The 13,521-nt window shown below is 31.4% G+C and overlaps 1 protein-coding gene across 1 annotated transcript in view; it reads right to left on the bottom strand.

Annotated features, from left to right (window-relative positions):
- The window catches only part of LOC111710492 (golgin subfamily A member 4), a 68,232-nt gene extending 54,958 nt beyond the window's left edge, over positions 1–13,274 (bottom strand). Inside the window, exons 1-14 of the mRNA XM_023484595.1 lie at positions 13,169–13,274; positions 8,875–9,458; positions 8,776–8,807; positions 7,993–8,087; positions 7,467–7,564; positions 6,370–7,337; positions 6,167–6,262; positions 5,995–6,061; positions 5,765–5,800; positions 5,421–5,473; positions 4,984–5,248; positions 4,752–4,880; positions 4,183–4,464; positions 3,752–3,991 (exon numbers count right to left, since the gene is read on the bottom strand). Of these exons, the coding sequence (XP_023340363.1) occupies positions 3,752–3,991; positions 4,183–4,464; positions 4,752–4,880; positions 4,984–5,248; positions 5,421–5,473; positions 5,765–5,800; positions 5,995–6,061; positions 6,167–6,262; positions 6,370–7,337; positions 7,467–7,564; positions 7,993–8,087; positions 8,776–8,807; positions 8,875–9,450 (2,937 nt within the window). The 5' untranslated portion in view covers positions 9,451–9,458; positions 13,169–13,274. The remainder of the gene's footprint in view (positions 1–3,751; positions 3,992–4,182; positions 4,465–4,751; positions 4,881–4,983; positions 5,249–5,420; positions 5,474–5,764; positions 5,801–5,994; positions 6,062–6,166; positions 6,263–6,369; positions 7,338–7,466; positions 7,565–7,992; positions 8,088–8,775; positions 8,808–8,874; positions 9,459–13,168) is intronic.
- Between the last annotated feature and the right edge of the window lie 247 nt (positions 13,275–13,521).

Here is a 13,521-nt window from a genome sequence, read left to right as displayed (position 1 = left end):
AAAAATAATACTTCATATTGTGTAAAAGGAAATGAGTTTTTGCCACAAAATCAAATTTTCTAATCTTGATTTTCAACTTGATATTTCAAACTTAGCCTATAGATCTAACAGAATTCATAGATTGAAATATCAAATGTCTAAAAAATTAGATAAAATAATGGTAAAAGCCATTAATTATAGATTTTTAAACAAAACACATTCTTTATATATAAATATTAAGCAAGATCGGAGATGGTGCACTCCTGTATGCCGAGTCCATTAAAGCCTGATAGTCATGTGTTTGTTGTCTATTCTGAACCAATAGAGAAATAGTATGGCGGTAACATCTATCTCATTATCCAATCAGTTATGAATCCTTCAATTGGTAAATGGAAATATTTACTTCTGCTGAAACTATGGTGGGTGGGTTACATTAATATTAAAAATGGTTTGTCAAATCAAATGTGTGTAGCCCCCCCCCCCCCCATCCATCTCCAATTGTTCTAATAATTCCTCTGCCCAAAAGCAGAGATAAGATTTAGTTCAGATTGGTTAACAACAACCAAGTAGGGTTAAATATGTATGTCACTCCAGATAGATAGATAGATGGATAAGGATAGCTAGATAGACAGTATAGATATATAGATAGACAGTTAGAGAAATAGATAGATAGATAGATAGATAAATAGTATAGATAGATAGACAGTTAGTTAGTTAGATAGATAGATAGATAGATAGATAGATAGATAGATAGATATATAGTTAGAAAGATAGATAGATAAATAGATATATAGTTAGAAAGATAGATAGCTAGATATATAGTTAGAAAGATAGATAGATAGATAGATATATAGATACTAGAAATTCAAGGCGCTACGCGCCCTTCTTTCTAGCCTTAGAGGGCGCTTCGCGCCCATCTCATAAATTAATTGTGAACATGTTCTCTTTGTGTACAAATTTCGCGGATTTTCAAAATTTTAAAAAATTTAATGACGATCGAATTTTGATGGAGACAAATATTTGAAATTTTGATGATTCATAAACCTTCCCTGGAGTCCCTAGAAGTCCCACAAAAAATTTGGGCCCGATCGGTTCAGCCGTTTTGACGTTTATTGGATACAAACAGACAGACAAGCCAAATTTATATATAGATATAGATAGATAGATAGATAGATAGATAGATAGATAGATAGATAGATAAATAATACTGATAGATAAAGGGGTGCCCTTTTTAAAAAATATATCTAATGAAGATGATATAAAAAGTATGACAATTTTTTTCTAAATTATCATTTTTACAGACGTAAAATTTACTAGAGCAATTTATTAACCTCTTCTTCACATAGTGTAAAAGGTTGAGGTCAAATTATCAACAATATCTGAAAGGATGAAAGCAAGGATAATTAACTAATGCAAGGATGAATGGATGAATGAATGAAATGAATGAATGCTCTGCTAAGAAGTTAAATATGAGAATATAAGATGCTCCCATGTTTACAGATGTGTTACTTTCCATATTGGGAAGGTGGGGGCACACTAAACTCAAAACACAGAACATTTAAATTATCAAATCTGAATAGGCCTGTCCATCTAAAGATTGGCAGTGCAAGATTCACAACGGTACCCTTGAAACCTTTATCTGATCAATGATGACAATGCACATGTCACTTTTGCAGAGTAACAACATTTGAAAATAAACAGTTCAAAGTCAAAAACATGGATGTATAAATTAAATACTTCATCTGACAAAGCTTTTATGGGTATCGATGTGAATCCGGCATGTCACTTTTTCAACTAAGGCTCACTTGAAATTACGTTTACAGTCCCTTTCACATAATCATAATATAAACTTTCAAATGAAGCATGGTGGCATAATGGGACCTATTTCAAATAATCGTTCAAATCAAATAGATACTTCAAATGTAGAACGTAAAAAACATATCCTAATTAATTATATGTAAAAGTAAATAGAATTTTAATTTAATGGTTTGTTTTCATGAAACCTACACATTTTATGTGAGGTGGGTACAAAAAGTCCAATAACAAACGTCTAAAGTTACAAAATCCCCAAAACACCTACTGTTACAGAACTGTTCTGTGAAGAAAAAACAAAAGTAACTTTCCATTTTTTTGTAAAAATTCGCAATTTTTTGTTGAAATTTCTAAAAGGTGCCGTGCAAAAATCTGACGGAAGCAGAGCATGGTATGAAAATTCTGAAATAGATTTGAAATGCACTTTTATGATATCTAATTCACGTTATATTGGGGGTCCAGGTTTGACTATAGAACCCATTTTCACCTGTTGAATAAAGAGTTTTATAGGATACACAAAGGATTTGATCTGTGATTGTTTAAATGTCTAGATATTACCCAAATGAGCAGAATAAATTAAAAAATATAGAAACTAGGCGTTTAAAAAAAACTTGAAAAATTTTATTTTGATTTTTATCTTTAAACTTTGAGTGATATATTATAAACCAAAAAAGATAATTGAATTTAAACAGAAATTCGTGGATTGCCAAAAATTCATAATACTTTAAGTGTTAAAAAATGCCGTAAACATAATTTTAAAACTGCACCAAATGTTTCGTCAACATGACGAATCAAACACAAACAACCCACTTCTTAACCCACTATGATGAAAGAGTTTTTATAGCTCATACTTTTAATTTTGCTCAGAAATTTTATTAATAAGAATATTGTGCATAATTAAGCATTTGTAGTAGATGATGCATTTATTAAATGAGTAAGTATATTGTATTGTATGTAATATGTATACATACAATATATTCTTATATGTACGTTATTGTAAAACATACATACAACAATAGAAAAATGTCTAAAGGGATAACAGAAAAGTAATAAAAGATTTGAATATTTTAATATGAAAATCAGAAGATTGGATTCGGTCTCCTGTCCTGAGAATTAACTTTTAAAGTTAAAATTATTGGTTTTGCAAAAAAACAAAGTAATTGAGTCTTTGCCGCAAATCCAAATTTCCTAATCCTTTTATCTTTGCAACATGATTGTGTAAACCTTTGATATTTCAAACTTAGATTATTCGAACTAACAGAATTCACCGTCTGAAATATCTAAGATCTACGACGTTGGGTTGCAAATATTTAGGGATTAGAATCAGAGTTTGTGGCAAAGACTTAATTCCTTTAAAGCATGACTGTAAGAAAGTAGAGACTCATCTTTTATAGGTATCCTTGTACTTCACAAAACTTACCACCCTCCAATTTTATATGAAAAAAAAGCAATGGTTCGTTTAGAAAACACTTTTGTACATACCTAAAAATAAATAAGGAACATTAATAATTATTCATGTACGATAATTCTATAAAATTGTTTATTTATGTAATAATATAACCTAATATGATAACATGCTCAAGATTATAATATCTGATGTATAAATTAGTATAAATGCTACGTTTGCGGAAATACAGTTAGAAGGTGTCATATCAATCATAATTTATTTTCTAAGTATTTTGAAGTGTGTGTACTGTGTATGAGGGGGGGGGGGGTGGAGATAATGAGTGGTGGGAATATGATTATGTGGGGGGGGGGTTAGTAAAGTTATAATTACCCCCTAATTAAAACCAAAACCAATATTAGGAAATGCAGTAAATATCTATGTACTAAAATACATGCATCCTTCTGCAGTTGACCTTAAGTTTAGTGCATGCCAATAAAGACTTAATGAGTCCAAATCCTATAATAAAATTTGATAATAATATAAATATGTAAATTGTAAAGACCAATTTCCTACCTTTTTATTGTTTTTTAATCCAGAATTTTTAACATTTTCAGTTTTGACCTGAATTTCATTCTGGTCACATATATTTTGATTACTTAATCTTGGTTCACTTATTTCGGCACTTGTACATGATTGCCGTTCGTTCACATTGCGTTTGATGGATTCTGAGTGATCAACAAGATCATTGAGAAGATCATCTAGTCCTGTAATGGCATCATAGGACTTGGCTTTAAAATCTTCCGTATCTTTCTCCTGATAGATATTAATATTAATAAAATCTTACTCTTGCAAAACGCGCAATACAAACTCCCAAAGGTTCGAAATGCCCAAAATTATAAAATGTCGCAAGTAACAAAAAGCATCAATATGAAAAGGTAACAGCATGTTGCCAAAGATTACAAAACAAGGTAATTTATTTCAGTTTATTGTTATTAATAGGTTTCCTGTGTTTCCTGTGTTATCCTATCTAGCACATGTTTTCCAAAGAGTTTATGTTGCTGAAGGAGATGCTCTTTTCGAGCTCTTTTCTTTACTCGGGGGCTAGGACAGGGAATATCTTCTGGACTCTGGACGAGATCTGAATTTTCTGAACTATGTAATGTTTCTGCAGTGTTCTGTATGGAACAATCTTCTTTAGATTTTCTAGATTTAATCTTGATCTCTTCTGTGTTCTTTCCGGAAAATTGGGGTTTTACATGGTCACGTTCTAGGGTCTTTACTTTTACCTACAAATTATTAAAACAGTCAAAAATATAGAGACAGCTGTAAAAAAGCTTGTTTCTGGGGATTTTAACTTCATATTTATATCAATTGTTGATATTAAAAAAAGAACACCTGACATTAAATAATTAGAAACTTTATCTATCTATTTTAAACAATAAACTTTTTCAATTTCATTGTTAATGCAGATTATTGATAATATTGGAAAGTAATTATGAAATTGTAATTAACAAACATAAAACTGAAAGAACAATCATGGAATTAGAAACCAGAATTTGACAGTTTACAATTCCTTATTGACTGTAACTGCAGATGGTTCTATCAGTGTATGAGAGTTTTCAACGGACTGAGTTGCTTGAACACTCTCCAAAGATTTTTGAGCAAAAGTTCCAGCAAATGAAACCTCGGTAAAGCATCCATGCTAATGAAACAAAAATTCTCTTTAGTAATCTTTAAAAAAATGTTCTTCAAATTTATGCAAAATTAAGATATAGATTTAAAAAATGTTGCTAATTTTTGCATCCCTTGAAAGTCTCTTCAGGTTGTGCACTAGCAAATGTGCCTGCAAAGGATACATCTGTAAAACAACCATGTTTAAGATCATCTTCAGTAGGTTCATGCTTGATCTTGATCTGCTGCTCTTCAAACTTGGCTTTAGATTTATTCTCCTTGATCAAACTAGGTTTGGGTGTCTGGTTGATTGGGGAATTTGTTTTGAGATCAGTTTGTTTAGCTTCCACAAAGTCAATAACAGTTTGAAGTGAAGACTTAAGATCATCATTACTTGATCTGAGGGTCAATATTATTACAAATAAAAAAAATACATCCTAGTTAAAAAAGGATGATGAAAAAATTTTTAAAAAAGGTTAAATTTTTTGTAACTACTTTTCTCCCCACTAAATTGAGTTGATTTGGACCCATTTGAAGTGCACACAATATTTTATTTCAATAATATTTGAACCTTCGCTTGTGATAATCTAAAATTGTAACCAGGTCCTCAGGGTTGAACAGGCTCTGAGGCAAAATTCATTTTGTTTTATTAATTTGAGGAAAAAATTATTAACCTTATTTCACCTGGGAGGGGGAAGGGGAAGGGGGGTTAAAAGGAACTGGATTTGACAATATTTTTTGAAAATTTTAAATAAAAACACAAAGCTTTCTAAAAAAATAAAAAATGTTCTGGATAAGTACAATAAGGAAAGAGGATATTTAATTGCTTCAGAGAAGCGTGAAGAATTAGGAATAAGAAATTATTTGAAGCTGCTTTTTTGATAACAATTTTATTTTCAACAAATGAACTTTAACCTTTTCATGCTGAAGTGAGGTTGGAGGTTTAATATCCTAAAGGCAAAGTAAAATATTTTGAGAAAAATAAAAAATACTAAACATATTTTCATTTAAAGCCTTGAACCCAAAGGGCTATTATGATAAAATAATTTAAAGCCTTGAACCCAAAGGGCTATCATGATAAAATAATATAAAGCCTTGAACCCAAAGGGCTATCATGATGTGCTTAAAATAATTTCTTTGCTTTCCTGAGTGTTAATAATTAGATCAGTAATACATTGATCTAATATGTCAATCTCTGTCAAGCTCATATCACTGTAACAAAACATTTTAACAATATGAAGTAAAAAAAATATTGTGTTTAATGACATTTTTATATTTTCTAAAATGCTTGTGTAAAGTTTCAAAGTTTTGTTTTTCCTAGTATGAACAATTGATTGAAGTGGACTGCTAAGCCATGCTTCAAGTTGTCGCTCTTGACTTAGAAGACTCAGTCGTCCCAAACTAGGACTTAAGCTGAAAATTCATGTTCTGTGAATCTCAAAATAATTAATACTTTGTCTTACACTTTCTATAAAATTTTAAATTTTTCAAATCAATCTGAATATTTCAGAATATGATTCCTTGTTGAATCTGTACTGAAAACTGAACTCTCAATAGAGGGAGACCAACTTGCTAGTGAAGGCGTTGGACTGCTTCCACGATGGAACAGAACTTTGTTATACTTATCCTCAAGTACAACAGGATGTTTAGAGTCACCATTTGATGACTTTACTTCCAAATGATCAGTTTTCTGTGGCTTGTCACTGCTTTCATAAAATTTTATTAGGTTCTGAATGGGATTGCGAGGAAATAGTTTTTTAGGCTTCCCTTCAAGCTTTGCTGCTTCAGGTTTAGTTATTTTAGTCGTAGATTTTGAGCTGCTTGGAGGAACACTTTTAGATTTTACCGGAGACTTTGATTTTACAGATGCTTCACTGGATATTGATGAAGAACGACTTACTCTTGCACTTCTTATTGAATCTCTGTCAGATTCTGAAGCTGTGCTTGATTTTCTTTTAAATCTGTCATCAGAACCAGAATTAGATTTTGTTAGGTTCTTTCTGAATTTGTTAATTCTTTCTTCTGATGAGGACTTTGCTCTCTGAGCAAGTGATTCAGAAGCAACTTTAATAGGCTTTTGAACCTGTGGAACCGTCTTCCGATTTTCTTTCGGAGTTTTCCTCAGATAGCTTGAGGTGGAAGGTGATGATTTTTTAGAGGAGTCTGAGGATGATGATGATGATCTTGCAACTGCTACAGATTTCTTCTGTGATAATTCATTTGCAGACTGTTTAGAATTCAATGTTTCTCTCTTACTCACAACCCCTAGAGAATTGGACCGTCTATTCTTCTCAACACTGCTAAGAGGCGGGGACTTGATTTTTTCCTCTGTAATGGAAAGGCTTCTTGCTGTTTTCACAATTGGAGTTCTTTGAGCATTTCTGGGAGGAGATTTCTTTTTTGGAATTGTGGGCAGATTTTTAGGTGACAGGTCAAGTTTTGCAGTAGGTTCTCCAATCTGCTCAAGAGAGTTAACAGGTTTATGTTTCTGTACAAATATTCAAATGAAAATCTAATTTCAGGATGAGACCTGTTCTTACTCAACTTTTTGCTTGTCATTTAACAGTTATCATTAGAAATCTGAGAACATGTAATCTAATTTTCATTTGAAGTTTTCCTGTGCTTTCTGAAATGTTGTGAGAAAGGTTTGTTGATCAACAGAAGGGGAAGGGGGTGTTTGATAACTTTCAAAAGACGGCTTTGATCTGTTCAAATCTGATTGCAGCACAATTTCAGTTCAATGTAACTTGTGCATATAAATGCTGAAAACAGGCCGTAATTTTGAAAAGAATAGAACTTGGCAGGCTGTAGAATGAAATTATATCAAATTCTTTAAATGCTTGTCAAGTGTTGAGGGCAGGAAATTCAGGCCATAAATTGCATAAGAATACTTTAACAATGTTATTATGGTAATAAAAAAGGGATTTCAATTATCCCATTAAATGATTTGTTCCACTCAAAGATTTTCCATCCTTCTTTTAAATATGTAGTTTCTTAACCTTTACTGAGAGGATCAACTATTTTACTATTAATAAACCAAATTTTAAACCAATTTAATGTGTTGGGCAATAAAAATTTGACCTCTAATATTTTCGAGGGGAAAAGGTTCAAAAAGTATTTTTAAACAAAATAAAATGCTGGACCTTGTGTAAATTCTAAATCTTGAGTATCAAGGGAAGACAGGACACATTCATCACTTGAAGAATGTCCATGAATAATGTCTGCACACGGAGTCTTTCTAAAATAAATCCTTCAATCTTTGTCTGTACTTAAACAGTATCTTTGTGTTTACTTTGACATGATCATTGTGCAGTGCTATATGATATGATTTTGGCTGTGCCATAAAAGGATATTTGCATGCACTAAAAGATCAATAGACAATCAAAATTGTCGCTGGCTTTATTTGAACTTGAACATGATCTTTCTGTGGGCATGATATTCATGTGTTTAATTTTACATGGTCTTTAGGTTCTATCAAACTTGATATATTGTTTATGCATGGACAATAAATATTATTTTTTTTTGTGCTAGAACTTAATCTATACATGTGCTTGAACATGATATGTGAAGGTACTCAGACACAATCTCTAAGGGTGCTATGACATAAATATTTATTGCACTTGGCCATCTTATGTCAATAAATACTTTATCATGATCTTTGAGTTTGCTTGGATGAGATCTTTGTGTGGCTTAGTTATTATTATTACACTTGCTTTAACATGATCTTTCTGTGAGTTGTGACATATTATTGTGTAGGCTTGGACAGAATTTTTGTGTGCACTCGGACATGAAACTAATTTCTAATGAGAAATTCCCACCAGCAAGAAAACTAAGATATCCTTTATTATCTATAACCTTAGGAAACAGTGGGGGGCGGGGTGTCTTAATGTCAATCTTGATATAAGTTTTTATAAATCTTAGGATTCCTTAAGGCCTCTAGCATTGAAGGTGACTGCATCTAGGATTAAACAATTATTAAAAATAAATGAAATTGAAAATTAAAATATTTTTTTAAATCTTGAAACCTGAAGTGGGGCAACTTTCTGCAACGGCTTCTGTTTGGGTGCATTTACTCTTCTGGCTGGCAGTGTTTTAGAGTTATACTTAGAATTGACCTTTCCTATTTTCTTAGGAACTGGTGGTGGTAGAGTAGAGGTATAGGATATTGGGGGCGGGGGTCGAGGTGGGGCATCCTCTTCACATTTCTGCGATTTTACTTTCATAGAAGATTTTGGAGGATTGGGGCGGGGTGGTGTCGATTTTTTAGGGATATCTTTAGGTGGTGATGAACGTTTATGTGTGTCATTGCTTGAAAGCCGACTGGGAGTTTCACTTCGGCTTCGTAAACTGGATTTCTTCTCAGAGCCCACTCCATTATCATTGCTCTTGGACCTGAACTGTCCATTGCTAATACGAAACATTTTGTAAAGGGTGTTGGATTTAGTGATCTCTTCTTCTTGGGGTGAATCTGCTCCAAGATCAGAGTCAGATAGGGTGAAATATCCTCCACCACCAGAGTCTGGTGAATCCGCCCTGGACTTATCCGGGTCCGGAAGTTTTCTCTCCAGCTCCGACATCCCAAAAAACATGATTCCCGACATGTTTCAAACTATCACAAATCAGAATACTTTTCCAGAAATAAATTGCAAAAATACTTATGCATAAATGTATAGAATGCCATGTGCATGACTAATTGCATTCTTAAAGCTGTTAGAATAGATTGATAGACGTAATATAATATTTCTTCCGGCCACATTTCACTGAATAATTTTAAGTGCAATTCACAATATTTAGTAAAAAATTTCATTCGAATATGACATGATAAAAAGTAAAAAAAGTTGTTCCTCAAATATTGGCAAATCCTCCCAAATATTCCCAAATCTGTTCTATTATCTATCCATAGCAAACTTCCGCCCTTTAAGGGCCAAAATCCCTCCCCCACAGATATGACAACCCTATCCTTCCTGGGGCTACACCCCGGGCCACCCCCCCCCTGGAAGGAAAGTTGTAATAAGATCTATTATTTTAACTCCACTGACAAATACAAATATCCCCCATTCACCTGTCATTTACCTACAATAATCAGCAACTAGAAATCAGCTTTCATATCAACTCTAATCAGTTATTGTGTATTTGCCATAATCAGCTGTTATTTATATAAAATAATTAGCGACTAAAAATCAACTTACATCACTGCTTTAATCAACTTTTGAATATAAGTTCTGATCAGCTTTCTAAGATCTGCTGTAGTAAATCAGTGCTTTACAGCAGCTATAAACAGATTATTAGCTACAGATCCACTTTAATCAGCTTCTATAAAATATCTGTTTTATATATGAGAGAATATTTATCTTAAGAAATGTGTAAGTTTTCAAGTTTGAAAGTTATGAGTTATGTTCAAAATATTCAAAAACTTTCAGTTAAAACATACACGAAGAGAATAAAATAAAGGGATAACTTGGTAAATATACAGATAGATAGATTGTTAGATAGTTACTTAACTATTATCAAATGCAAAGCATTAAACCTGGATTCAACCGTGGAAAATGGCTGAAAAATTAGAAGCGTTAACTTTTGCATATCTTAAAATTTGATTTAGTAGAACGAAACAATGTGACGTTAAAGGGTGTAAAAACAGACAAAAAAGATTTTTATTCATACATTTTTTATTTCTCTATTTCTCTCATTAATAAAAATAATTTTTATAGTGATAACCAGAAAACTCTGAAATAGGAAGACAAGAATCAAGGTTTAACTTTAAAAAACTGATGAGCACGAAACACAGCAATTGGGCAATGAAAACAGACCCATTTTACGAAATTAGTGATTAAATAAGTGTCTAAAGTAACAACATTAAATACACTATAAAAGTATTGACATAATGTAGTCTTCCTATTCCATTGTTTTCTGGTTATCACTGAATGTGTCCAAGCTGTTTATTTTTAAAAAAGGCGAGAAAAGAAAGTGTGAAAGTAAAGTTTAAACAAAAGTGGGATAGAGATGAGTGGGGGAAAACTAATTCCCCCTGAAATATTTCCCCCGCTTGACCTGGGGAAAAAACAATAATTCAGGAAGTTTCATTAAGGTCTGGCATCTTTATCAAGTCAGGAATTTCACCAGGATATTCTTGTTAAAGGGACTGTCAACGTAATATTAAATTAAAGGGACTCATCAACGATTTACAATATATATTCCTTAAAAGACCCATGCCTGAAACTTTTATCAATCTTTGCTGTCAACCTTCCATTTGAGGGTCCACTTCACTTACATTGCATACTTGTTTACAAAGGAATCAAGTCTTTACTACTAATTCTGATTTTCTAATCCCTATATCTTTGCAAACCAATGTCAAATATACCTTATATATTTCAAATTATGAATTCTTTTAGATTAAATAATCTAAGTTTGAAATATCCAAGGCCTACACCATCATATCAGGTTACCAAGGTATAGGGATTAGAAAATTTGAGTATGTGAAAAATACTCATTTAATAAAAAACAGTAGGAAAGATATTTGAAATGAAAAGGAGAAGGAATTAGGAGAGAAGGCAGTGACAAAAGTAACACCATTAGGATAAATTCTTCATTTGTATTTCATCCCTTAAGTTCATATTTAAACTCATCCATCAGTATAATTGGCGTTTATTTCAAGGTGTGGAAGATTTGAGTCAATATTGTCTTTTTAGGGTCAAATATATCTGTTTAAAGGGACTGTAAACGTAGTACTTTTAACTTTTGTCTCATCAATAATGGGGTTTGTTCTAGTTTCTAACGTATTTACTTTTAACAATTAACTTCCTTGCTTCTGTATATTAAATTCACAAGTTGCACTTTTGTAGAGAAATCAAATTTCCAAAGAGAAAAACATAGATATCACATGAACCGTTGTAAATCGGACATGCTCTTATACAACTCTAAAATCTTGTCTATATTCCCTTTAAGGACCTGGTTTTTGAGCCTTAAAGAATGTTAATTACATAAACGCCAACTTAAAACTGTTGTTATGTACCATCAAAACCATCCGATCGGAAATTGATCTTTTAAAGTCTTAAACAATTTATTTAAAATGATTCGACTTTCTTTTTTAAATCATGATTGGTATGTAGTATAGGAAACACGTACACAACGTAAACCAGTTAAAACATTTAATTGTCGTCATTTAGTTTACTCCATACTTGTTCTTACAAAACAAAAACCTTCATTACAAATCCCCTAAAAATATTTGAAAATTTTCAAATTTTAAATTCTACTAGATTAAATAATTGAGAGATAAAATATTGAATGTTTAAACTATTATATTGCAAAGAAAATTTAGTTTTAAGCAAGTAGGAGGTGTCTTATGAAAATGAACCTATCAACTTTAAAGCTAAAAATACAGAGATAAATCATGATTTGATCTGGAAAAAAAACTAAAAAAAATTGTTTAGAATAAATTTTGAATAAAGAAAGAGAAATCATGCAAATAAAGTATCCATTAACAATATTTATTGTAGTGAGGAAGGAAGTAAACCAGATGGTATAGAAATATATATATATATATAGAAACAGACACCCTCTTATACCCCCTGTTGCTAATAGAAAACAGTTAATATTTTCCACCTTATTACCCCCCGCCCCCGACATGCTGGACTCACAAGAAAGAATAGATACAGCTGTTAATTTTAGAAAAGGATAAAAATAACTATAATTGCAATAATCAATAAAATATAAATTTAAAAAGTATCAATTTCTAATGTCCAATGAAAATAACAATATCTAATGTCCAATGAAAATAACAATATCTAATGTCCAATGAAAAACAAAATCTAATGTCTAATGAAAAACAAAATCTAATGTCCAATGAAAAACAAAATCTAATGTCCAATGATAAACAATATCTAATGTCCAATGAAAAACAAAATCTAATGTCTAATGAAAATAACAAAATCTATAAATGTCCAATTGAAAAAAAAAATCTAATGTCCAATGAAAAACAAAATCTAATGTTCGATGAAAGTAAAAGTGAATAGGATATTTAGCACAATTTTTATGGTTTTCATTGTTTGCGTTGCATTGCATGATAGCTACAGAAAAATAGCAGATAGGAAAATATTGTATACTCCCACCTTAAATCATAAAAACAATCCTGGAATTATTTTGCATTAAAATTATTACATTTTGACAAAACTTTGCAAAAAAAAAAACATTTTCCCACGCCTAAATGGTTAGCGGTTGAATTTTACACATCTGTTTGAATATCTTTTAAACAAAGAATTTTTTGGCAGAAATTCTGTTTAATTTGTTTAATTAAAGATTGCTGTTAAGTATTCTGAAATGAACCTTAGGATAATTAATTTCCTGTCATCATTCAAACCTAGGTTTCTCTTGATAATATTTCTAGGTTTCTCTTGATAATATTTCTAGGTTTCTCTTGATTATATTTCTAGGTTCTCTTGATAATATTTACCATCTAAGCTGATTAATAAAAAAATAAAAGAGGGGTGAAATTATAATAATTAAAGGGGAAACTTTTTGGAAGAAAAAAAAAACAATTAATTACATGACGAATTTTCAAAAATTTTTTTTATCAAAATTTATAATTGCGTAGATTTTTATGCGAGTGACTTGCGGATTTCGACGACAAACATATCGTCATTAAAGGGGCATTTTAAATTGCATTAACAATTAAAGAG

Source organism: Eurytemora carolleeae, unplaced genomic scaffold (genome assembly GCF_000591075.1).
Source record: "Eurytemora carolleeae unplaced genomic scaffold, Eaff_2.0 scaffold912, whole genome shotgun sequence".
NCBI classification, from domain to species: Eukaryota; Metazoa; Arthropoda; class Copepoda; order Calanoida; family Temoridae; genus Eurytemora; species Eurytemora carolleeae.
The sequence above is the reverse complement of the archived record's forward strand: the minus strand, read 5'-3'. Positions and strand labels throughout refer to the sequence as shown.